This window comes from Festucalex cinctus, chromosome 18 (assembly GCF_051991245.1).
Source record: "Festucalex cinctus isolate MCC-2025b chromosome 18, RoL_Fcin_1.0, whole genome shotgun sequence".
NCBI lineage: Eukaryota > Metazoa > Chordata > Actinopteri > Syngnathiformes > Syngnathidae > Festucalex > Festucalex cinctus.
In genome coordinates, this window is record NC_135428.1 from 250,891 (window position 1) to 278,022 (window position 27,132).

General features: G+C 44.9%; 2 protein-coding genes across 5 annotated transcripts in view; one reads left to right on the forward strand and one right to left on the reverse strand.

The window, feature by feature from the left end:
* Positions 1–20,825, reverse strand: part of gabrb2b (gamma-aminobutyric acid type A receptor subunit beta2b) — a 97,410-nt gene extending 76,585 nt beyond the window's left edge. Inside the window, exon 1 of the mRNA XM_077504461.1 lies at positions 20,754–20,825. Within this exon, the coding sequence (XP_077360587.1) occupies positions 20,754–20,824 (71 nt within the window). The 5' untranslated portion in view covers position 20,825. The remainder of the gene's footprint in view (positions 1–20,753) is intronic.
* gabra1 (gamma-aminobutyric acid type A receptor subunit alpha1) lies at positions 282–26,777 on the forward strand. 4 transcript variants are annotated; one of them, XM_077504471.1, is made up of 10 exons: positions 282–628; positions 1,753–1,856; positions 6,106–6,203; positions 7,388–7,455; positions 9,148–9,368; positions 10,068–10,150; positions 11,733–11,876; positions 12,706–12,858; positions 20,954–21,156; positions 21,600–26,777. In XM_077504471.1, the coding sequence occupies exons 2-10, from the start codon at positions 1,777–1,779 to the stop codon at positions 21,918–21,920; spliced, it is 1,371 nt and encodes a 456-aa protein (XP_077360597.1). In that variant the 5' UTR covers positions 282–628; positions 1,753–1,776; the 3' UTR covers positions 21,921–26,777. The 4 variants fall into 4 exon arrangements, with proteins under 4 accessions (XP_077360597.1, XP_077360594.1, XP_077360596.1 ...); XM_077504468.1 differs by having other exon boundaries at positions 283–628; positions 1,750–1,856; XM_077504470.1 differs by lacking the exon at positions 282–628 and adding an exon at positions 935–1,084 and having other exon boundaries at positions 1,750–1,856.
* Positions 26,778–27,132: the final 355 nt, after the last annotated feature.

A 27,132-nucleotide genomic window follows, 5' to 3' on the forward strand; every position in this document is an offset into this window, starting at 1 on the left:
TGAAGATGTGGCGCTTAGTTAATAATAATTATTATTATTGGTGGTCAGGCTTCTTTAGCCACGCGTGGAAAGGGGGAATGTGCATGTGCGCGTGCGTGACGCGCTGCACGCAAATAAAAGCAAATAAACGGAAGGCGACGCATGAGTCACTGAAGCCGCGACGCGTCCTTGTGAATAAAAGCCCCAAAAAACAACCATCGTGTGATTGTTGTTATGCTCATGTGGTGATGATGATGATGATGATGATGATGATGATGGGGGAGGGGGAGGGTTTGAAAATGTCCTCTGATTTGTAGTTGAAGTTGACGACTCGGAAACTGTTCGTCTGGCTGGTTGGTGGACGAGCCCGCTCGTCGTCCGCTCGTCGTCGTCGTCGTCGTCGTCGCTCCCTCCCTTGCAGATGCACGCATGCAGCTCGCACGGCGCGGCGCGCTCAGTGTGGAGTGGCGCGACTGACTGCAGCGGCGCACTCGCTCCAGACACTCTCGCTCATCATCATCATCATCATCATCGTTGTTAGCATCAATATTCTTCTTCTTCACATTGTTCTTATCGCGGCGGGGGGCTTCGGATTGCGGGCAGCAAGCAAACCGTCGGGAGGATCTGCAGGTCACGTCGGCGCAAACTGGTGAGTCCACACTTGGACTGGATGCATGTTGATTGTCGCCGGGCCATTTGAGACATGTCGGCAGGCTCTTATGCAGTCATAAAAAGAAAGGAAAGAATCATTTGCGTTCGATTTGGCTCCGAATGGCGAAGACGAGAGCAGCGGAAGTTCAATGATGCTGCTGCTGCATACAGTCGAAAATGGGCGGACTCGCCTCATCTGATATGCACATGCAGTCATCCTGCTTTGGGTTTTTTGTTGCAAATACTCCTTTATTTTTGTGATGAGAGTTGACTGACAGGGAGGGAGAGAGCGAGCTGCATGCATACATCTCGTCTCGTCTCAGCAGCCTCCAGCTACAATTCGTCAGATGTGAGCTCACACAGGATTTACTTTCCAAACACCCCAGTTGCTTTTTCTCCATGATTATTGTTGTTATCAGCAGTCTGGCCGGGGGACGACGGTCCAAGTTCTGCTGTAAGTGTCTCGTTTTGGACGCTGGAAGATGCCAGTTGGCAAAAAGGAGGATTTGAGGCGAGGCTGGAGCCGATCGGGCATCACCAGCAGCCGGCCAGCGCCCGCTTAAGAGCGCGCGCGTCGCTTCCTTACGCACAAACCGGAGCAGCCTTGCAGTGATGCCGCTTGCATACGAAATCTGACATGCGCGTCACATAACCAGACGGGAGGGCTCGTTTTTGGGCTAAAGTGTGCTTGCGGGTTTTTTTTCGGGCGCTGGGATTTTCTCCCTTTTTATATAATCTGCATCCGCCTGCAAATCCTTTTGGGCCAAAGGATTGACTTGGTTTGTGTGGATGTGATTTGGAAGTCACAAGAACACATCCACGAAATGGAACGGAATCCCAAAATTATTTTTCACTGTAAACTATGAGTGAGGAGGGAGCAAAAGCTCTCATTTTATTTGGAGTGGGTTGGGGGGGGGGTCGACGATATTGCGGTACGGCGGCGGCGGTTCACATTGCAGCTTTAGAAAAAGGAAGGCGGCGCACAGGTGCGACCGCCTCCACCGAGATTTGCTGAATATTCTCCGATTGTCTCCTGCATTGTCATCAATTGTTAACGATTGCTTAACCTGTATGCGTGTGTGTGCGTGTGTGTGTTTGTGTGTCTGCTCTGACCTCCAGCAGTGAAAGGTCCTCCAAAATTCAACAATGTGTGAACGGGGCAGCGCGGCCTCGCTGTGCCTGGGGGCCTGCTTGCTCATAGCCCACATCGTCCTGGGGGCCAAAAGGTAAACATTTGATCATCATTCAAATCCCGCATGCATCGCGGTTGTTGCGTCAACTTCATTTTGAGCGCCACGTTGAATTTTCGACGGGCGCGAGGTGATGTCATCGTATTTGGATCAGTGAGCGTCCTTCTGCCAACAGTGGATCAATATGGCGAGTTGTAATTCTGCAGATGATTTAAGTGTTCGCCTTGTTGAGGATCAGTCGGCGCTGGCCTTGAATTCGTGTTGGATTCGTGTGGAGATGCCATCAAACGATTTCCACAAACGTGTGCAGCGCAAATGCGAAAATGACCAGCGACGTTTGAGAAATTGTTTGGACATTTAGAGGACATCGAACATCAAGCCAGCAAGGGCCTTGCACTGCAGCATCATTATCCACTGGCAGCAGCATCCGATCGGCTTTTGGATGTCTCGTAGGGAATTCAGAGTTCCCGAAGGGAAAAAAATCAAACGACATGAATGGAGATGAGACGTCAACTACAGCAGCACGGACAAAAGAAGGAAGGAGAGCGAGAGAGCGAGCGAGCGAGCGAGTGCCACTGTTGCTGTCTGGATGACCTGTAGATGGGGATGTTGCGCAATCTTTTCATGAAGACGAGGGCCGACCCCCCCGACTGCCAAACGTGTCGTTTGTCTTCACGCGCCATCTCTGCTTTCCTTTCTTTTGTTTTGGTCGCATGCAACCACGCCAGCAGTGAGCCCGATTGCAAACGCTAGGAAAGCTGCATGCGCTCGTCACATGACGGGCAAAATCATTTCCACAAGTCTCCATACTGGCAGCGAATGATTCAAATTCGCAAGAACGCAACACTCTTCTGTCCAAAGAACTACGATGGACCTCAAATAGAAATGGAAAGAGAAAACAAGTGGAAATGCATGTTGGCAGAGCTGCAAGAGCAACGGCTTTTTGACTTGATTTTGTTATATAAACAAACAAATGTCGTCAATCTTTTCTGACATTTGAGGAATTTTGAATGTGGATTCCTCAAAAAACAGATGCAAGCTGCTAAGCATCATGCGGACAAGCAAACAAACGTCTTGAAATGACGTGGAAGGCATTTGATTGGATTGCGTTCATCAACACGTGGTCAAGATGGCCGCCTTCCGTTGTCGAGTCGGTTGCGGCAGTCGGTGGACATACTTGAATGCGTGTCATCATCATCGTCAAGTTGCTCTTAAGAGTGAAAACCTCGTTTTGTTGGACTGAAAGTTGGTTCAATAAACGCTCCTTTTAGAAACTGTCCAATTTGTTGCCTCATACTTTTGAATTCAACCCGGAACGTGAGAGAGCCCACACAGGATCGGGGAAATATTGAAATGTTGCGTCACATGAAAGCTGCTCAGTGAGTGTGCAATGTTTTTGGATCGTTTTCCCCCCATCAACATCCTAACCCAGCAAGCGCAAAACCGTATCAAAAATCACAAAAAAGTCTGTGCGAAAAAATTCCTGGACTGACCTGACCTGCGTCGTAGAAGAACAAATACAAGAAGAAAAAATAAGGCTGACATCTCGCATTTCTCAAACAGTTCCAACACGGAACAATTTGAACATTTATGACCGTTTTCCAACACAATCACTCAAAACACAGAACCAAAACAAAAAAAAGGATCATATTGTCCAGACATCCAGCTTGTGGTGACTTGGACTGAAATGGACTCAATTGACTGATCCACAATGTTTTGCTCCCGAATAGTAAAGATTGCGCAAGAACTTTGAACTCAAAAGAATGTTCTGAAAGTTTGCGTCAACATGGAGTTGAATTTGAATTGAGCATGGCATGTAAAATGTCTTGATGTGAATAGAAAGGAAAAGGCCCAGCGGAAAGAAGCATTGCGGCCGCCAGTCCGTGTTGTGGGAACATCCTGGCACCATTTCAGGAAAAGGAAATAGAGAGCAAAGGTTGACGGCGATTGTCGCCAGCACCGAATTACGGCCGTTAGTGTCAAATCTGCGGAATAACAAACATCCCAAATGGGGGTCGCGGGATTATACGGGTGCTTAACAAACACAAAATCTTCACCTTGTTTAGAAGCACAGTAAAAAACAGCCAAAAGAGCGGAAGAAGAAGATTTTGGAAAATGTGACTTTCAAAATACTTGAAAAGACGAGCGTCATCATCGTTTGGAATCAGCATTTACACTTTATTGCTTTGTTTGGAATGTTTATTCACTCATAACATAAGTATGGAAAAAAATAGCTTTTGAGTTTCAAGGGGCGCTCGTATTATTCTCGATAATATCTCACTTATGATGACATGAATTTTTTTGGATGGTAGAAGAAAATCATTCCAAATTGGGGCTGCCGAGCAGTTCTTGAAGCCTTTTACAAATTGTAAAAAAAGCAAAATGTCGAGCAGCCGGCACTCAATCTCGCTCGCGCCTTTGCCGGCGAGCCGAGTGTCGCCTCGCTCACCTTTTCCTGACCCCTCTCACGACCCCGCCCCCCTTCCTGCGTCATCGCCATCTGCACGCCTGCCTTCATTTCCATGTTGTTTTTCTTTGCTTTTCGTACGCGCTCCTCCGCTCGCCGCTTTCCCGCCCACCGCCAGCGCCGCCATTGCTTGCCTTCTGTTGCGTTGCGTCCGCCGCTAACTCATCTCGTGACCTCTCGTCGCTCTCCTTGGAGCGAGAAGAGCTTGTTTCCAAACGTTGGCTGTTTGTTTAGCGGGGAGCCAAGTTTTGCCATCGGCGTTTGTTTTTTTTGAAGAATAATCGAGAGCTTCCTTCCGATTGCTTGGCTGCGTTTGCACGCACGTTTTATCAGCGCACAAACATGCGAGCGCTGCACCCGCACTGTAACACGTTGATTCCGATCTTGTATGTATGCAAATGCATGCATGCAAACGTTCTATAATATCGAATATCTGAAATCTTCATCCGCAATTGAAGCATTTTGTTCCATGTCGAAGCCCTGCGCATGCGGTGGCCTGCCTGAAAGACCATATGAAGGCATTAATAATGGATTGCAATTTCTTCATCCTTGTGCCTACGTGTGCATTCCGCTTTCTATACGAAAAACATCTCCAGAAAAGCACACAATGAAATCATTTCGTGTGGTACACTCAAAAGGAAGCAGCATACTACCGATGTGGTGTTGTTACATGGCAGAAAAGCATCATCTGTTTTTCATTTTTTCATGTCTTTGGATTGTTTTACTAAAAATGAAGAGAATGGAACAAAAAATCAGGAAATGAAAGTTCTGATAAATGGCTTCAATACGATTTGGGGAATTTCATGCTTCTGAAATGTGTAACTTCATCATATGCAAACACTTTGAATATGACTCAACTGATGTTGTTGGTTGAAAACTTTGTCAAGCTGAAACTCACATTTTCGGACAAAATAAAATGTTATCCCATTACAAGCGGATTTTTGCGCGCGCTCAAGGTCAACTCCTCCAAACCCCCAAAAATTGGCCAATTACATCATCATCATTATCATCATATAAGAGTGTTGACATATCTTAGACCTTTAATATGGATTGTTGAAAAGACATTTTTGACCTTGTTCAAGGGGACGTTAACCTGAAACATTTCTTGACCACATGTGAGCTCAATATTGCGTTTGTGGAATATATGAGTTAAGCAGCAAAATCCAGATATTTTTTCCAAAAAACATCTCAGGGGCCACCTTCTGATTTTGGTCAAAACTGCTTAACTTCGATTCCACCAACGCAATATTAAGCAGAACACCGAATATTTCGACGAGCGGGTCTGCACAGACTGCATTGACGATTGTCAAACTTTTTTGGATGGTGAACGACGACTGAAAAAAGTAAAAACATTTTGGTCATTGTCATCACAACAGTGTGGACGTTGCTAGTAAAACTTCGGCTAATAAAAGACCTCTTTTTCTTTGTTTGTTTTTTCTTTGACTTGATGTTGGTAAGCCCCAGAAGGTTTGCTTTGCTCGTGACCTTGTATTTTGACCTTTAGACGAACGCCACAAAATAGCCCCCAAATCCAATGAAGCTATTTGGCGAACGTCGAAAGCGCTTGGGAAATATCAAGTGGGCAATCGGGACGACGGCGTTGTCGCTCGCCTTTCACTTTTGTCCAGTTCTGTGAAGAGCGCGTCACCATCGATTGTGAGTTTCTTCCGTCGCAACGACGGCCGTCCTCCTCATTGTTGTCAAACACGAGTCATGCTCGGAGCCTTTTTCGCTTCTTCGTTTCCGTGGCGTTGCGCTCTGGCCGTTGGTTCATTTTGTGACTTTGTGACTTGACATGCGCTTTCCTGCTTTCGGCAGCTCTGGGCAGGACAGCGAGCACAACACAACAGTGTTCACCAAGATCCTGGACAGCCTTCTGGACGGCTACGACAACCGCCTCAGGCCAGGACTCGGAGGTCAGTCGCCAAAACAATGAACAATGTTGGCTTCTTGTGACGGATATGAAACCAACACCAAGCTAACGGGGGGGCAGGCGGTGACTGCAGCCTTTGGAATCAGAGATTTTATTTCCATGACTGCTCAAAACAGGTTCCAAAGACAAACCACTGACTGTGGACCGGATTTTGTGTCCATTCATTCTACACTGTCGCATTCTTGCCGAAAGGTCCGAAAGCTTGAACGCGCCAATGTGGAGTCAACGGTTTTATTTGGGCGATAACGTACTGCAATGTCCTTCAAATGGATCGGGAAGGTCATTTGAACGTATTTGTACATTCATTTGTACATTCATTCAAATGTCTTAAATGCATTAAAGTATATTTTGCACACACAAGCCTAGCAGACATTTTGCTATCCATAACAGTCAGAGAGGTCGTAGAAAATATTAGATGTCGTTTTTGTTGTGGGTTGTATTCTTTTTTTTTGCGTTAGTTAATTTGATTAAATTGGAGATTTCGTAATCTCTGCATTCTATCGCAACTTTGCGTTCATGTTGTGAGTTAAGAACATTCTGCAGAAAACGTTTTAGAAATTGTTTTTATATTCGCTGAGATATTGAATAACATCTTTTTCAAAGTTGCTGTACTCATCGAAGTTGTTGTATTCATATATGCTGAGCTCTGTATGTTAATCCCACCCTGAATGAGTTTTACTGAGTATTTACTTGCAATCAAAAAAACCCCCCAAAAAAGCCATTTGATTGTGGACTTTATTGTCCGGAAAGAAGGGAAGCTTAACGTGTGAAGTGTTGCGTGAAGGACGGCGAGGTTTGTGTTGCTGCTATCCAAATCCACATCACACCTTTCAAAAATGACTTAGGAATCAAAAGGGACGGTTGAGGGGGAGGAAGGATTTTTGCCAAAGCACGGCCCATCAAACGTTATGCGAGCAGAGTTGCTCTTTTGCAGCACGGCGCAAATTTATGAGGAGATGGAAGTGCGCACCAAATGGAGCCGACGCCCAAGCCAACACTAGCACAAACGCTTCTCGGCATCCAAAATGCTCCCCTTTTTATGGGGCTGTTTGTGTGTGTCGAATGGATCCGGGGCCCGAGCCAGGTGGTCTTGTATTAACAGGTAGTCGGGGGGGCTAATGAATGCCGCTGATCGTCACTCACCCTGCCAATTTCCTGCTTCAACAGAGCGTGTAACTGAAGTCAAGACTGACATTTTCGTGACTAGTATCGGGCCAGTTTCGGACCATGACATGGTGAGTGGCTTTTTTTTGGGTTTTTCTGCTCCCTCCTCTGTGTAAATGTCACCACTTTTCCTTTCTCGACTCCATCCACATCCCCCTCATTGCCATTTGTGTGCTCTGGGAGCCTTAAGAGAGACGTCGTCTTCATGCCATGATTCATTTCACTAACTCGTGCCCTATTAATAAAAGTGTCTGGCTTGCCGACAGTAACTAAATAACATAAATGCCAGCCCCGCCCCCTTTGCATGTGATGATCGCGGCCGCTAATGTTCATTGTGTCATTTGTTAGCATGCCGGAGGCAAAATGTTTCAATTGTATGAATGATTTGACAACAAACTCAAAAAAGATCCACTGAACGGGATCTCTGGAGAATTCAGTTCCAAAAAATCCAAACCGACGTATTCGAATGGAAATGGAGGATTTACTAGCAGCGTGAGAATGCCAAACAAACCACGTGCAAATCCCACACCAACACACAAAAGTCCACAAAATGTCCAAACAAACACGGCAGGCTCCTTGTGCTACAAATATTAGATTTGACATGAAAACACTATTTGGTCAGAACAAGATTGACATTTGCACATTATATATACCGCAATTTCCAGGTTAAAAGTTAAATGTATCCATAAAAACAAATATGACACATATATTGGTCTCTTCACTTTATTAGCCGCAGGTGGGATATTAGCAAAGGAAAAACATTCAATATAAAAGTGTGGAACCGCCAATGTGGATGAAACCGTTTTGGCTGTAACGGCAACCAGTTCAGGGTCTATTGCTGGATGCCAGCTGGGATAGGCTCCAGCACCCCTGCGACCTTTGTCAGGAGTAAGCGGTGAAGAAAATGGATGGCTGCATGTCGTTCAAAATCGGTTAGAATGTTCGAATAAAGTCATGCCAACGTATTGGTACAATAGCAAAAACATGACATGTTCCCCATAATGTCATGCACGGAATATTAGCAAGAACTGCTGCAATTTGAAGTCAAACTGGAGTTGCAAATGGTATTCAAGAGTCGAAAACAATCCCAAACACGATTTTTCACAGGACTTTGATTAGCCGTCGCGCTCGCGTCTGCTTCCAAGCAATTAACCTCGTCCAAATGTGCGAGCGTGTGAAAACGTTTGACAACATCCTCGTTAATTGCACCGGCCGACATGCAGGCCGGAAGGAACATCTGAGGGACGTTTCCTTCCTCCATTACCTTGGATCTCGGTCTCGATTCTTGCTAATTATCTCACTGAGGCCGAGTGGCTGAATTCATTTTAACAGGCTCACTTTACTGTGCTGAGTAGCTTTGTGAAACCATTCAAATCTGCTCCAGCCGGCTTCACAATCTGGCTGGGCACTTCCTTTTTGTGTCGATTCTAATTGCAAGATTGGCTCTGCCGTGATCATTTTTCCAAACTAACGACGCCTAATTTGTCACTCAACTGGACACGCGTTTGGCCGAACCCGACAAAGCCGGAAGAATTTTTCTTCCAACGTCTACGAGGCCGCCGAGCACCTCCACGTGCCGCGTCCTGGCCCAAAGCCGCTAACGTGAAGAGACGGCTGCCAGCAGGGAAAGTCGGCCGTATGAAAGTCAAACTGAGAGCTTGTCAAAAGACGTGAACAAAAAAACAAACCCAAAAAAAGGTTGTACTTTCTTCGACTCCATGAAGGTCGAAGTGTCAACTTTGTTGCCCTTCATCCCGTTGCAGGAGTACACCATTGATGTATTCTTCAGACAGAGCTGGAAGGATGAGAGGTTAAAGTTCAAGGGCCCCATGGCCGTTCTGCGTCTGAACAACCTGATGGCCAGCAAGATCTGGACGCCCGACACCTTCTTTCATAACGGCAAAAAGTCTGTGGCCCACAACATGACCATGCCCAACAAATTGCTGCGCATTACCGAGGAAGGAACGTTGCTCTACACCATGAGGTACGCCGGCCTCGCACATTTGCACAATCGGCCCACATCAAACACTTATTGCATGTGCTGGTGTCAAAATAACACCACTTATTGATCTGCATTTTTATCAAGAACATTTACAAAGAATACAAAAAAATTCCGATATTCGTGCATATTTGTGCACGCTAACATGCGGCGTCAATCGTGATGGTCGTGAGGGAACGTCAGCAAATGCTACAAGGATCAAAACAGGAAACGTATCATATGGGAGAACAATCGACTGAATATTGTTTTGTCGGATAAAAAACAGTAGTTAGTAGAAAAGGGACTTTTTTTTTTTGCACTATGGAAATTCATCTCCACTTCATATTGACTTAACCACGATTTAGTGCTAAATCAAGAGGGAACAAAAAAAATGTTCTCAGTGGTGAAAGTTGGCATGAGTAGCTGAAATCAAGCACGTTGAACGCAGCACATATTCGGACGACGCTGTAGTGTCGCATTGCAAGATTTTGCGTGTTTAGCGGCTCGGGAGGAGGAGGCGCGTCGCCGTCACAGATGAGCGCGATGAGGGGACGGATGGAAGATTAGTGTGTCGCGGCTGGCCTGACATGCTGTTTTCCTGCAAGCTGCTCGGGGGGCTTGAATAAGCTTTGACAGGGTTTATAAAGAAAAGGAATGGCGCACGTTTGCAAAGTGTTTCTTTGAATGGTCTTCTCGTGTCTCCAGGCTGACGGTGAGAGCCGAATGCCCCATGCACCTTGAAGACTTCCCAATGGACGCTCATGCCTGCCCTCTCAAGTTTGGCAGCTGTAAGTGCCCTCTGGACCATCTGCAGACATACGGGCCACTTTTTGGACAGTTCTTGACAAAAAGTCATTCCCTGCAAGTTTTGTTTTGTTTTTGTTTGTTCGGTTAAGAGATTCCGTTTTGTGGACACGTAATTGTCAGTTCAAACGTTATGCAAATGGTGTAGCGAATTGGCCAATGAAAAGGGTGAATCCGAATTTTCCAATTCAGAGTCAAAGCATATCGTCATCAGAGAGGAACGTTTGGACGGCCCTTATGTCTCCACACGTGCAGTGCGGAAACGCTACGGAAGCGCTTCAGTTGACTGGAAACCCCAAAGTGCTTTGAGGAATATTTAGCCGGCTAATGCCGTGCTAGCAACAAAAGGAAAGGGAATTTGCAAACTTGGACCTGAGAGACAAACTCGATTAGCGCTAGCTAGCAAAGCAAAACTCCCACCAGAAGTTTCAAGTTCCTCCTATCAAAGGCAACCTGGAAGAAGCGAGCTTTGAAAGTGAGTAGCAGAAAGCCCACTGCTCTTTTTTCCAGCTTTTTGCATTTGAGAAGTGACGGCAGACGGCGATTCTGACAAGCTTTTCGTTTTAAGCGGCTCGGAAGCACCACTTTTGTGGAAAGCGCCTTTGATCAAGGCTATAAATAGAGAGGAGAGTCCGTCTCCTCTGCAAATTTAGAACAGAAGAAGCCTTTCGGATTAAAGATGAAATCTAAGAGGAAGACGACGACGACTGCGTTCCTTTTTTGCAGCTTCTCTGGATGACCTACTTGACTGGAAATCTCCCTAAACGTCATCTAGGATGCCGTCTTGATCTTGCGCTCTCCGATACGGATGGCTGGATGAATCGCGATCTCGCGTTGCCCGTACGCTCGCGCTTCATCCGGACGGAAGCGTGAGCGAAAAGGTTCTCTCACGGGAAATGTCCGCTAAGGTCTCCTTGGAGCCCGCCAGGCCACGCGAGTCCCTGCCAGACGCTGGCGGGCGAGCCACGTGCCGACCTGTGTTTATCCAAGGCGGCGCTCTTTGACAACTTTCCAGAGCCACCGGCTGCTCACCGCTGACAGGGATGTCGGCACGCGCGTTGCTGGAAGACGCTAGAACAAGCGCTGGAAAGACGGAGAGACGAGAATAGCCGGCGAGAGGAAGGCCGAGCCGCTGTCGCCATTTGTCAGACATACGCCGGCAGCGCGAGCGAGAGGACGCGGCCTCCTCTTTAAATTGAATCCACTCCCTAAATATTTCAGCGTTTCGCTCTTTGCCTTCTGCTGCGGTCTGCGGCGGCGGGAGCGTCTTTTCCTCAGCGGCAGTGGAAGCACGCTGCAGTTTTGACAGGTTGGCAGGCAGGCCGGAGGCAAGACAATTCTGACTTGGCTCTTTTAAGGTCACACCGTCCCGTTGGGAGCGGATGCGTGTGCGTTTGTTTGTGTTCCTTATAAAGTCGCACGACGACATGAAGTGACGTGACACTGAATCCAAGAAATGAAGACTCGTTTTGCAGGGCTGGATAGATGAAAACTACACATACTTTTAATGGCTGGCAGATTGCACAATTCAGATTTGATGTTTTTTTTGTTTTGCTTGTTTTTTAGATGCGTACACCCGAGCAGAGGTGGTCTACGTGTGGACTAAAGGGGCCGACCAGTCCGTGGTGGTGGCAGACGACGGTTCAAGGTTAAACCAGTACGACCTGATGGGACAGAGTGTGGATTCTGGAGTGGTGCAGTCCAGCACAGGTATGGATGCCTTCCGTCAAGTGCCGCTTCTTGAGTCTTCCACATTCGGAGCCTCGATTGTCAGACGTGTCTCACTGGAGATCATCAGAATCATCAGTCGAGCTTCCGAGCAGGCGAGATTTGCTCATGTGCGGAAAAGATGCTCTCTCCAGCTCCGCGGCATTTGATGATTTCACGTTTTGGAAAATGCTTTTTCATATTTTACTGGGCAGCTTCTGGTCTGACGACAAAACAAATTGCCAGTGTGAACGTGACATGAGAAAATGTACGTGTTTGTCATTGCCTTACTCTGACATGGGAACATCGGTCTCATTTATATGTCAGCGCTGCACAAAGCGGATTTCAGAGCGTCCTCCAAATGAAACCATTTGATGTCTTTGTCATTGTCACGAGCATCCATTTGTCTTGGCCTGTCATTTACGGAAATGACAGGCCAAGACCTCGATTTGGAATTTCCCGACTGGCCACGGAATTGCGTTTGGATTAAGGCCGGACTCCGCCAAAAGCAAAACGTGCTGGAGTGGCGACGAGCACGCAAGGTCTTTCGCAATCCAACTTGACAACAGCAAGCGAGTTCAGAGGCTGTCAACCGTCACCGTCGACTTTGCTTTGCGAAAGGCTTCAAATGCACCAAGCCAAAAACAAAAAACCGCCTTGATTCCATTAGAGGCCAACACAAGATGGTTCAAGCTGAGAGCAGCAAAATGTGAACATACGAGACTGCCCGCCTCCATAAAAAATGATCTGAATGCCGCAACGGCTTCGTAGCAGCAAACGCGCCGACGTGACGGAAAAGGTCGTCCTTGACATTTTCACGATGGCTCCGCAGGCGAGTACGTGGTGATGACGACACACTTCCACCTGAAGAGGAAAATCGGCTACTTTGTGATCCAGACGTACCTGCCGTGCATCATGACAGTCATCCTGTCGCAGGTGTCCTTCTGGCTCAACAGGGAGTCCGTCCCGGCCAGGACCGTCTTTGGTGAGTCTTCAGTTTTTGGGTTTTGTTTGCATGCATTCAATCGTCCAAAAAAGGTTCCAAAAAAAGTCGCTCCATGTGGAGATGTCGTTGCTGACAAACGGCTTCCTGGAGTCTCTGCCGGTTGCCTGGCAACTCGCTTCTATCCATCGTCCTCATCCGACTCGCTGCACCGAAGCTAATCAGCATATTCCGGCAAATTCGCATGTCCCCCGACCATTCTCTTCCAGCATACGTCACATCTTCAAGCTTATCTTTCAATTGCCTATTAACGCCACAATGCGACAAGATATTTCCATTCGAGTTCTTTCTGCACCAATCAGCTTTAATCAGTCGGCACTGCAGTGAAATTTCAGGCAAAAAGTTTGCTGGTGTTTAAGCCGCGAATGCGTTTGTGTGTCACTCGCCGTTCTTACGTAACGCCGGTCAAAAGAGAAGCTCTTGCTTGCTTGCTTGCTTGCTTGCTTGCTTGCTTGCTTGCAGCAGCAGGCGGAATGTCCTTGAGTTACCTCATCATTTTCTTTCTTTTTGGCTCTGGCGGGCGTCAGTGTTGGCCAAGGGAAACACATTTTGCAACTTGAAAGCTGATTTTGCCATCCATTCAGCTGCGTGTGCCGCTCGTCACGCGTGTCGAGGAGGGAGCGAGGGTGGCCCACTTTGGATTTCAGCAGCCAAAGTATCGAGGTCATGTGTGTGTTCCGCATGCAATCGCTGCTGGTTTGGAGCACGGCGGCATATGGGCCGACACGTGCGCGCATCGCACGCAGCGCACGAGCGAGGCCGCGCGTGTCATGAATATGGATTTTTACAAGATGGAATTTTTCATGAGCGGGATGCTCAGAGGAGAAAAGCAAATCAAGCCTTCAAAAGGCAATTCTGCTTTATTAGAATGAAAATGGCAACTACAATTGTGCCTTGTTGCAAGCAAGGTCTTATTTCAATGCATCTGCTCAACTGAAGTCACTTAAAAGATGCTCAATCTCAAGTCATTTGCGCATCCGAAATCTGTGAGAAACAACGTACGTCCCAAAAAGATGGGCTGAGCAGACATCCTCGTTTCACCGGCCTGGAAAGAAATATTGCATCCACAACAAAAGCCATCTGTTCACGCTTTGTCCAATATTATTAGCTCAAATGAATAATGTCACTGCTGGACAGACGTGTGAGTTTAATAGTTATTTTTGTCAAAAGACAATTACGGGGGCATGTTGGTCGAAAACATCTCACCACACACTTTATACACTTTTCTCACATTTCTCTCGTTGAAACATTCTCAATGTTCAAACCTTCAGGAATTGTATCAAATAGGTACATTACTGTAAAAAAAATCAAAATAATAATAATATAAACGAGGCGGTGTTACAGCGAGAGAAAACGACTTGATTTTCTGGGAAATTGTGGTGCCTGGTTTTGGATTTTGAAAATATGGTCGTCGTACAATATCAAATAAGCAGAAATTAAGCCTCGCCATCCAATTAGAAGTGCTCTGCTATTGTATTATTCATTTGCATTCCAGCAATTTGCACAGTTGTTTGCATTAATCATGTAAAAAAAACAACAAAAAAAATCCGTGTTACGCGTCGGAGAAACAGAAGAACTTGCGAGTCGTGGCGGTTTGAATGTCACGGCCTCGTCTTGTTCTCGGCCAGGCAGCCGCTTCTGTCTGATAACAGATGAAAGCCATTGAAAAATGAATCGCGCTCGCTGCTGCTCGCATGCATTCGGCCATTGATTAAGATTTCAAAAGCAGGAACTTTTTATGGCCGCCGCTGACGTGTGCGCTGAGAACACTCACAAAGCAACTTTTACAACCCGGCTGCTTTTGCCAACACGCAGGCTTGTAAAACACACGTCCCTTGAATGACCCCCCAAAAAATTAAAAGTTTTCCTCCCTAAGATACACAAAGTCCCACATTCGTGTCTCAGGTACACAATGTTGTTATTCAAGGCACGCGCCGCCTTCGTTTTCCGCAGTCCATCAAAGCGCGCGCCGCCGTTAAAAGCTTCGTTTGACGCCACCAACACGGACGGATGCATCAAGCCTCATTAATGTGAGCAGATGCAGCGGGGGGGCAACATGGCTTCAATCATGTGACGCGACGAGAAAGCGCCGTCTCGCTCGGCCCATTTTCAGTCTTCTCTTCTTTACTGTATCACCGTGACAACAAAAATGGGATTTGCACAACGAATTTGCTTTCGTTTGCTCATTTGGCCATGCTTAAATATTACATTGCAATGGAAGTAAGAAAAACAAACAAACATCTGGATTAGTTATCTTCAGATGGGAGTTCGACCATTAAGTATGACGAAAGTCAAACAATGTTTGATTATCATGTAATTGAGCACGTGTGAGTTATTTTATCGAGCCTATTTAGCTAGCATTAGCACTTTGTGCCCCCCCTCCACTGTTGGAAGAGTTGCACTTTACATGATAGCCCAAGCGGGGCTTTTTGTGTCAACAATGTTGACGACCTTTATTCTTCCCCTGAGTTATGAACGATAACTAACAGCACAAAGTCAGAGCGGCTCTCGTGCTTTTCAAAGCAATGTCATGATTTCCGAACAACATTATGATCATTCTTTTCACCACTTCATAATAATTAGCCCACCTCGCATCATAGAAATAACGACAATGACTTGAAATAATGAAGTACAAGAGGGCTTGCAAAAAAAGGGCTAACTGCTAACTGCGCTATGCTATTATTGACTGAGATGAAAAAAAAGAATGAAGGAAGCAACCGCTGGTGATAGCTTTGATTTGCTGAATTTGTTGAAACATGTTTTAGCCATGCAGGACACTCTTGTCAGTCAATGAGATTTTGCAGGTCTTTTAAGGATTTTAAGGGTTGGCACATTTTGGAAAAAGTACTGCATACGATACAATACGATCTGCCAGCGAGTTGTATCGTGTCCTACTTCTCACTCTTCTTTTGACCTCATCCCACATTTTGCTTGTCACACTCGGTCAAACGAGCGTCAGAGGCAAATATTTGGCCACAAGCAGCCAGGCAGAGAGCAGGAGCCAGCGCAGCCATTTTTCTCTCGAGCTCACGTTTGTTCTGTGTGGCTGCGATCCAGCGGCGGATTAACTCAACGCCGTCATTTCAAGGGTACGCGATGGAGCGCGCGGGTGGGCGGGGAACAAATATCAGCAAGATGAACATGATTTCTGTGTTGACGCGGCGTCGGCGCCAAACGCAACGTCGCTCTGTGATTGGTCTGAACCGCCCGTGGAAATCAACGGGAGCGGCACAAGATGTCTTCTCTGCAGTTTGTGAATACCGCCAGAATTCAGCTTATGTTTGAACAGCATGGAAATAAAACATTAAGGCTTAATGTTCCATTCAGATCATATTCTTCCATGCTTAACGTGTGAAGTCCAACTTCTCAGGAAGACGTTTGATTGAATATTCGCATTAAATAGATGATGTTTGTTGTGCACTGTAATATCACGATATATTGCCGAATCGATTTTGATTTCTTGATTTTGGTGTACAGATTTTTCACTTTGTGTGTGTAAATGTGCTCGTCGGCAGCCGCCCCAAAGATAAGAAACGAAACTTTGTGAAGCTTAGCAAGGTCGCGTCAGAAAGCGTTTCAACAGGCTGACGTTGTCGGCGCCACATTTGATTCTTCGCCCGACTGCCTGCGGTCAAACTTGTCCTTGCCCGAAGCAGCTGTAAAATAGTGACTTCGTCATTTATCAGCTGAAACCTCAAATGTACCTCGTCGCCAAATCTCTGCCAGCCGGTCGACAACTCTCTGGAGACGAATGGAAACAATCATTTGAAGATTTGGCTTCAAAAGGATCACGTTGCGGAATATGGCCACAGCTGTCAAGACGGCTCAAGTTGGAAATGTCAAACAACAAACCTTGTAAAAGATAAACAGTGTTTAAATCAAGCTTGAAGTGAAAAAGACTCCATAGAAAAGACGCCAGTAATAGTTTCGAATTCTGCTCATGAAGGGAACGTTGCAACTGGCCTGTCGAGCAACGCTGTCGAGTGGGATTGATCACATTTGCATCAGAAACATGAAATCAAACTCAAGTCAACAATCGATGGTTTGGGAGCCCTTTGGGAATGATGACACCAAGTTGTATCATTGGGTACAATACACGGGACGAGGCGAGCTCATAAATAACCTGACGTCAGCACATCATAATTCAAGGAAGAAGAAGAAGAATCTGGAGGAGGTCTGAAACGTCCAAAATGTTGAACGTCTCAACTGAGATTTAGAAACGTCAGACTAAAAAGAAGAAGAAGAAGAAGAAGAAGAAGAAGCTCGGGCAACTGTTAGCTAATCTTTTAGCGCTATCCGACAAGCGTGCCCCAATTCAAACAAATCAGAACTTGCTTTATTGTGGGACAAAAAATACATCAACAAGGATTGAATGTAAACTTGAAGAAAGCAAAACAATTTTGGAACCAAGAATAAAAAATGAAATGTACTCAAAGTAACAAAAAGGACAGTTTGCCTCCCTGATTGTCTTCACTTGCTGGAATAAGACAAACGGAGGAGTATTTGTTTCCATGGCGACAGAACGCGTCAGACATGGTCAAATATAGATGACTGCCTTTCCTTTTTTTTCTTTTTTTATGGAGACTTGTGTAATCCCCAGCCAGGGCTGCTGCCTGCATCCTCCCCCACAAAATGAAAAGATTTACTGTGCATCGACAACATGCTGCAGATGCGTGCACTCAAATTTCAAAATGGCGCACGCACGCACGCACGCACGCACGCACGCACGCACGCACCTCCATTCATCTCCAAGTTGAAACACATTAGCCGTCCATCCGTTTCATCAAACAAGAGCTGAACGGCGGCGCCTCGTTGTAGCTGGCAGGAACACGAGCACACGCGATTGCTGGCACAAATGCTTTGGCATTTTACTCTTCATGCGTTCTGGCACCAGTCAGGAATTGTGACAAAGCAAACTCACGTTGCACCTGAATTACAAGTCAAATTGTTTTCACGAAACATTCGGAAGAGTGCGGATCCTGAATTATTTGTCCGTCCATCCATTTTCCATCGCGCTTGTCCTCATTTGGCTCCGAGGTGCCCCAGCCAACCAATCACACGACACATAATAATAGACAAGCTACGATATATGCGTGATTTGGGGATGTAGACGGAAGATGAGTCACTCGAAGAAAGAAAACAAACAAACAAACAAACAAAAACACCCGACGCAAAGATGCAAATACCTCACAGGAATCTGAGAGTCAAACCAAAGACCTCCGAATTTGGAGGCAGAAGTGCTGAACACGCTCACGATTATCATTTCGACATGAAACATTTTCAGATTGCTGTCTGTTCATAAAGGATTCGTTCAAATGAAGCCGGTTCTCGTCCTCTGCGAGGGCTGTCATGATCAAACATTTTTACAATTGATTATTGTTATTAGAAGTGTTTTGCAAAACTATTGTTTCCCCCGACTACTATTTATTAACTAATTATTGTTGTTTATTTGGTTTTGTTGTGTGATTAAACCGGAGTTTCCCGTGTATATGATGTACCCAAATATTATTCAGACGCCCTCAAAACAGCCGTTTTTCCTCTGTACTTGTATATTAGGGTCCCCCATTTAAAATGTGCTTTCATCTGGATGAAACCAGAAAAGAAAAGAAAAAAAAAAAGACCGTAAGTGGCCGTAAATAATTATATTTGCTAGTGCTGACTGGCAGGACATGGACAGCTGACCTATTTAGCATAAACTCCTCCCACATTAGGGTAGACAAGAAGCAACCGTCGTTACAACATGAGACGACTCTACAGTGGGCAAATCGAACAACAACAACAACAACAACAACAACAACAACAGGCCCTTATTGTGCACAAATGAATGATTGCAAACGACTCTGGGCCAATGTTAGCAGGCTAATGTGGCTAACTAGCAAACGAACAAACAGGCTGTGATCGCTACCCGATTCGAGTCCAGAAAATAGTTGTCATCATAAATGCGATGCTCAGAAAAACATCAACGGAGTCAAAAAGGAACTCAAAAGCAATCAGGAAATGGACCAATGTTACAATGTCATATAAATACTCCCCCTGGATTTTGGGATCCTTCACAGGAAATGACATCAAACAGCAATGAAGGAATTTCCTACAAAACGAACTGATGTAGTCAACAAGTGATTGAGTCACTGCTTTGGTCATTGTCTTAAATTGTCGTCATCATCCCTCATTTGAATGCCCCCGTACGTCCAGAGAAACTGGCCAATCCGCCCCATTGCCGACTACCAAGCATGTCGGTCTCGTGTTAAGGTCCATCTTCAAGCACAAAAAAAAACAAAAACACAAATCCAAGTTGCCTTTGTTAGCCTACAACAGCTCCAAATGCTAATTAGAAAAGAAAAGAGGGAAATAATTGTTCAGTCTCACATGAGTGAAGGCCCCGAGGATGCCGAGCAAAAAAAAAAAAAAAAGTTGCTTAGTCGGGACTTTTCGTCTCTGAATGTCACTTTCTTATTTTACTTTTGAGTTTCAAACTTCAAGTGTTGAAAGATTCTGAAAGAAACCATGTGGACATTTATCACGACATTGGAATGATATGATTGGGCCTGTACAATGTACACGTTCTTCATATCCCTGACAATTCTTTTTCAATCAATCAGGCAAATAACCTACTTTGGATGTCCCAAAAAAAAGAAAAAAAGAAAATAGCAAGCATGCAATAAAGACTGCAGCAAGCTAAATAAATAATGTTGACCTACTTTGATTCCTAACGAAGGTGGGAAATGCACGAGCACGCAGCGATGCAAATGACGCAAAGCATCAGCGGCCTCATGTTTGGTTCTGGTTAAGTGACTAATCACTTTTTTGGGCCCTGACTAATGACAACATGCTAATCATACTTTACGCTTGATGTCCCAAGCAAAGGCGAAAGCACGCAAAAAGGAGCGTGGGAGGACGAGAGGCGCGCGATTCATCCGTTTCGCGCTTGTGTCGTCAGAATCCGGCGAGATGAAACGCTTCCAAAATAAACGTACTGTACGTCCAAGCGAGATTTACAAGGACGTTTGTCGCTCATTCATTGGAAATAAGCATTTTCAAATGAGCAAGCGTAAATCTGGTCGCAATTAAGACGGAACGGCACGAATGCAAATGCTATTGCATTAGTGGAAAGAGGCGTCAATGCTAAGTACAATTCATACAAAAATCAACTCTATAACTAGAGCGTCACTTGAAATAAAAATTGGTGTCCTTATAGAAATACATTTCTATTTAGAAATGCTTCTAAAAGTGGTCAAATGAGAGCATTTTCTATGAAAAGCTCAATCCAAATGAAAAGATCCGACTGCGACGGTTTCATCGTGTTCAGATGTGACTGAAGGATGCAACAAGTGATCCCTTTGTGTGATGTTTCATATTTCCCCTGCCCCTGTAAACGCCATCTGTTCATGTCATCTTATTTTGATCTGCGGCCGTTGATTCGACGAGCCGCTTCCACTGATTGGCTGTGCACTTGCAACTTGCAGTCCGTCAGCGGCTGGTGACATGCGGCCGCCAATATTTGCTTTCCTTTCAGCATATTTTCCTCGCTCTGCAGGACGTGATTCCGCAGCCTAGTTTTCCTGCACGCTATTCGTCCCCGAGGACGAGCGCGTGTTGGGGCTGCATCTTTACCTTTGTGACTCTATTAAAAGAACAAACGGATTCATACTCCAACTCAGCATTAGTGGAAAAGATTTCGACCAGGTGTCAACCAATCTTTCCAGGTCATGTTTCGACGATGCTCTGAATGGATTGCTCATTTTTCCAGGTGACTGGCAGCATATACTGAACTTTAAATGAGTAGGATTAGATGCATGAATGTGCTTTCTTGTGTCGTGCAGCTTGGGAAAATATCGTTTTGCTTTCAGGCTGAGGCTTCAGTCAGAAATAAAACTCACCGTAGCTTCCGAGTCGTGGAGTGGAATTCGCCCATTTGCTCTCTCCTGGGATGAGCGTCCGTTCTCATCATCCTGACGGGAACAAGAAGCAGGATGAAAAAGAGATGCATGCATGGAAATTGCTGTCAATGTCAATCAGTCAATCGCATGAAGTTGAAAGCCGCTGAAGTGGTTTTGTGTGTTGTGTTCGGGTCGTGCAGGAGTGACGACGGTCCTGACCATGACCACCCTCAGTATCAGCGCCCGGAATTCCCTCCCCAAAGTGGCCTACGCCACCGCCATGGATTGGTTCATCGCCGTGTGCTACGCCTTCGTCTTCTCGGCCCTCATCGAGTTCGCCACCGTCAACTACTTCACCAAGAGGGGTTACGCGTGGGACGGAAAAAGCGTGGTGCCGGAGAAGGTATTTGACATTTGACCTTGCTTCCGGCATCATCACTTGTCCTCATTGCTTTTCAGCCGGCTTTCGAAACGGACGCAATTGGCGCACGGGGCCAGTTAGCGCCGAACTGCTGTTGGAGCGGCGGCGGGCGGGGACGCGTTCGCTTGTCATCGCACACAAATTCAATTTGTGTAACATGACGTGAACATGAATAGTTCAGCGTTGGTCTCGTGCTTTCTGCTCCACTTGTCTGTGTGCGGCGTTTCGCTGCTTCTGAGGACATTTTTATTGATTTGTATGACTCGTTTGGTTGCCCATGACACAACGTTAGCAAAGACTATTATTCATCTTCCTTTCTCATACGACGATGCAAGTCTTAATTTTCTCATCATTTGCACTCGAAAGTGGTAAAGTGGACGTTTTCATGATGATTTTGTTTCCTCTTTTTTCCTTCCCATTCCCAGCAAAAGAAGAAGAAGGAGTCGATGCTGAAAAAGAACAACACGACGGCGTACCCGGCCGCCACCGCCACAGCCTTCGCTCCCAACATCGCCCGGGACCCCGGCTTGGCCACCATCGCCAAAAGCGCCCCCCCGCCTCCGAGCGAGCCCAAGGAGGAGCCCAAGCCCAAAGCCCCCGAGGCCAAGAAAACCTTCAACAGCGTGAGCAAGATCGACAGGATCGCCAGAATAGCCTTCCCGCTGCTCTTTGGAACCTTCAACTTGGTCTACTGGGCCACCTACTTGAATAAGAAGCCCAAACTGCAGGGGATGAATCCGCACTAATCCGCCCTTGGCTCCTTTCCCATCGATTCCACCTGCCCAACTTTCATTTCCTTTGCTATTCCTCACAAGAAAACAAAAGGAGAATCTGTTTATTTTCAGACAAACACGATGATGTCCATGCTGGCTTCAATTCCCAGTCCTTGCATTTTGCTTGTGTTTATTTGCATTTGGAAGATTTGGAGAAAACAACATCGAGAACAAAAAGAAAACAACAACAAAAAGAACAACAAGCGATAGAGACTTTTCAAGGGTTGCTGTTCAGATGCTTTTAAGAAAAATATATAGCCGAAAGGAGAACGCTATTCTTCAAGGACGCAGAGTCCAATCTTGCTTTCTTCATTGGATATTTTCTGACTTTGCAGGGTTCCACTTCTAATCTTTGCTGCGGGAGTCTCTCGAGTTGAGGTAGGCAGAAATAAATCAAACAAATGTGCTTTCCATGAGGGAGGCGGTCCAGCAACAGACTGCGACTCCTTGGAACAACTGCCCGAGAAACGTCGGCTTGGCGACGGATCGGGTGACAAAATCCCTCACGCAAAGTGTGCCGTCAAACGCTCAAGTCAAGTCAAGTCAAGCTCATTTCTTCCAGTATCGTTCCGCAAATAGTATCGGAGGCTTATCTGCTTAACTGCTGACGGGGGCGGCGCCTATTATATGAAAGTTGATGTCCAGTGAAAGTGGAGTCAAAAGCAAAGTGGACCGTTTACGATGGCTGAGAAAAACACGCAACATTGTGGAGCCGCGCGAAGCGTTGTGAAAAACATCACAAATACTGCGCAGGGAACTCGCCAACAGCAAGACTTGAATTCATCCCAGATATTATTGATGTGATTGGGTAGGTGCTGCTGTTTTGGTTCACAACGGCTTTAAAAAGGAGCTCGGCAGTTTGTCAATTGGAAAGAGGGCCGCAATTTGCTTGTAGCTTCTAATCTTTTTTAGCGGAAAAACTACTTCAACATTTGTATTGGATGACGTCAATATCAAGTACTGCCAAAATATTACAGTTCAGTGGTTTGTGCCAAAATGCCCAACAGTGACAAAAAAAAGTTTGACTTTTCATTTCCCAACTTCGAGGGTAGCTCAATGCCAAACCATTCAAAAAATCTGACATTTTGAACTAAGCAGATTTGAATTTGACTGAAACTCGGTGTGCTTGTTGATAGTGACGGCAAAACACAAAATCTCAAATTTGAGGTCAATCGCAGGATTGCTTTGGGAGCGACGGCTTGCTGGACATTTTGGTCAAAAGGGGGCGTGGCCGCCTCTTTTTGAACTCCTCAGGAACTACTTTACTGGGTCAATTCTCACAAAACTGCGTTTGTCGGAAAGGGAATTCAACAAGGATTGCAACCTTTTGTTTTAGTTGACCTTGAAATTGACCTTGTAAATCACAATTCTTCATACCTTCTCAAAAAGATAAGAAAGTTGTAGAAGTGTACATTTTTTTTGGTTATTTAGCAGCAATGAGGAGACCAAATATCACTATAATTATGAATATTCAACTTTCAATGAATGAATGAACGATTCCAAGGCCAATTTCAAGGTCACCAAAAACAAAGGCCAAAAGCGTACTTAAATATGCACCAATGGCAGATTTGGAATTTCCGTTCCAACAAACGCCACTTTGTGAAATTGTTACTGAGATATCAGGGTTGAAAGGAAGGTGACCACGCCCTTTTTTTGACAAAACCACATTTTGTGTCTTGCCATCACTATCAACAAGTTTCATTCCAATCCAAATCGTCTTGGTTTGTCAGAAACGATATCGTTACTAGAAATCATTTGGAGATCTTCTAACGCATTCTCGTGTCATTTCGAACCTCCAAAATCCATTCAAGAAACTCAAAATGTGGCAACGCATGATTTGGCGCTTTTTGTGCTTTTTTGCTCTGTCACTGGCGAGACGGAAATTGTTGAGAAGCGTTTCAAAGCGTTCCAGCATTGATCGGGCCGCTCAGCAGCTTGCGTCCATCGTCCTATTAAAGAATGCATGATCTTATTAGCGCTAATAATGACGATTCCTATTGCCACACAAATGTCCGATTGTTCTGACTTTAAGCTCTTCCAATGGCTCCCACACAAATCAGAGCGTATTTACTCGTCGACGTGACAAAGAGCGCGCGTGGAAATTTTTCAATCACGTCCATTTCGCTCTTCGAAAGACTTCCATTCGCCGCCTTTCAAAATAGGTTGCGGTTTCTGCAATAGCAATAAAACGCGTCCCAGCGGACACACCGTTCATTTAGCTCCAAAAATAGCGTTTAAAAAAAAATAAAAAATCATCTCTGCTCAGAAATGAAAGTGATGGACATGAATTTTCCTTGTCACAGTCTTTGTAAATATTCTCAGATGTTAGTGATGTCAATATTATGTTGGAGTACCTAATGGGGATCTTGAAATAATATATGAAAGAGTCATTTTACCTTCTATTTTTCTTTGTTACCACGTTTGTGTACAAATATCACTTTTTTTGTTTTGGTAGGCACAAATGTAAAAAAAAAAAAAAAAAAAAAAGATGTTATGAATGGTCTTCAAAGCTGACATTTGATGATTTTGTGTTTTGGTTGTTCAAAAATGAAAGAATTTCATGCAAAGTCAAGTCGGTATAAAAGAAGGCGGTGGAGAATTTTCCTTTTGCATATTTCCAGCTGTGACGGTGGATTGCCGACATTTTGTGACGCCCAAAAAGTTTTTGCTTGTATTTATTGATCTTTTGGAGCAACACTCAGAAAGTACCAGCTACACTGCCTTCAGCATCACAGGCCCTTTGAAGATATTTGTTGCTGCTGTGTGAGAGAAAGGCAGACGGAGATGTTGAAATTAGGCATGGGCCCGTTCATGACTGTCTAGTCAAGCTCGGAATAACCGCAAATGGTCACTGTCACTGGTAATGAGCTTTTCTTTTCTTTTCTTTTTCTTTTCTTTTCTTTTTGAGGGGACGTTGAAGCAGGGCACAATATGATTGGCCGCTTGCAGAGTTGAGTAAACACACCGTCTCTTTGAAGTTAATTGCTTCCAATTAACCATAGCACGTGCCAGCGTGTTTCAGTTAACCCCCCCCAAAAAAATAGCTCACCAGTGATGGGACACAGTGACTTGCTCCAAACAATTAAAACAGAAGAAGAATGTTCATATTTATTTGTTTATTTAGAATCTAATGTTGGCCCATGCCTAGTTGAGATGCGACGTCATAATTCAATCTTGTCAAGTCGGTCAGTGATAGCGATGAAAATGAATATATTTTTGTAGCATGATAGATTTATAGTTGGGTTTTTTTTGTTGGTCTTGAACATTGCTTGCACTTGTTTTTGGTTGCCGTTTTTTCCCAAATGTGAAGAATTTGTCGGCCAGGTTTGGGAAGAGCCCACTTTGAATTGTGTTCATGTAGCAATATTACTTCGCAAGGGCTTTTCTTCGGACCTCCACTGGGGATGATTGCCAGCGTAGCTTGACTTCAATTCCTGCTTTCATTTGTGCAGTTTTTGGGTTTTGTTTTGGTGTCCACACTGAGATGAAAAGCATTTGTCACCTCCTCAAAACGATCAACATGTATACACTTATTTTGAATGGAATACGTGATTTCATTTGATTTTTATTTCATGAAGCATGCCCTCGCTTTTTGTATTTAAAAATAATTCTTTGTTCCCCTCCTGGGAATGAGGTCACAATCTATATTGAGGGTTCCTGCTTTTCTGATGATTTGCATTATAACAATATTGAACGCGTCTCTAATTGGCCACTTACATGCAGAAGGTTGATGGAAGTGCAAAGTTCAGGGTGAAGAGTTGTATAAAGATAGATTATAAATAAACTATTGTATGTATGTTGATTATCATGGAGAAAATTATATATATATATAAATATACGTATGTAAAATACATGATGCATACAGTATTTGATATTATTGACGATATTAGCTCAAAAAGATGACAAATATTGTTTGTATTCTCAAGCTATTGTTCTGCATTTTGCACATTTAGATGACCAATAACATAACTTGTACGTAGTCTGCTTCGTGCTATGCAAGGAAAGCTTTCAACTTCACGTCATCTGCCTCCACATCATCTCTTACAGACAGAAAAAGGAAGCTTAGCTCTTCACATACATATATATATATATATATATATATACATATATATGTGAAGGCCTATCAGCTGTGCCCCCATTAGCATTTTTTTTATTTTTTTTCATGGCTATACAGGGTGACATCAAAGAAAAAGAGCAGATGATCTCTTTTGTTTGTGTTTTGGATTTGTTAGTGCGTGACGAGAAAATGGCTTTGGTTGTTGATTGCGCTTTTTCTCCCGGGTCATGCAAGGCACAAGACCAAAAAAGGAGCAAAAGTGTTAAAAAAAAAGTTGTGGCGCTCCATCCAATTGGCATCAGACTGAAAAGAAACTTTTGGAGAATGTGAAACGTGAGGTCATCATGAGCTTCCGACTTTGAGCTTCCCGTCCGAGATTTCGTGTATATATCGCATTTGTTGTCATCATTTTTTGCTTGCTTTGATTTGCGACCAATGAGCATCAGCACTTGCTTCTCACAACCGGGTCTTCTTCTTCTTCTTCTTCTTCTTCTTCTTCTTACCAGATATCTACTGGAGTTTTTGTTTTGTTTTTTTGTTTGTCCTTCTTCTCATTTTGACTGAAATACTAACAACAATGGGGGGGAACCTTTTCTAAAGCACAAACTGTGAGGACATAAGGACAACGAAAGGACACTAAAGACTGGGTTGTGTTTGTGATGGGTGTCGATGAAGCTCCTGTAAATGTTTTTGTTGGTTTCTTTCGGTTATGATATGGCCCTGTAGATTCTGATTCACTGCATTAGTCTTTAAATAAAAAGGAAACAAAGCTACCGCTGTCTTTATTTGAGAGCAATGCTCTTGCAATGTGAACACAAGTATTTATCAGCACAAACATTTCACGGCTTCCACTTTGTGCAAATGAGGAAGTCGTCCCACGCACCAACCTTCCGTTCAAGCGAGACCGCCGCCAAATTACACGGGGCAATTGCTTTCGTTTTACTTTCTGACGAGCAATAGCATTTTTAATCAATATCGCTTTTCATGCAGTCCATCCATCCATTTTCTTGACCGCTTCTTCCTCACAAGGGTCGCGGGGGGTGCTGGAGCCTATCTCAGCTGGCTTTGGACAGTCGGCGGGGGACCCCCTGGACTGGTTGCCAGCCAATCGCAGTTAAGTCAGCTAAT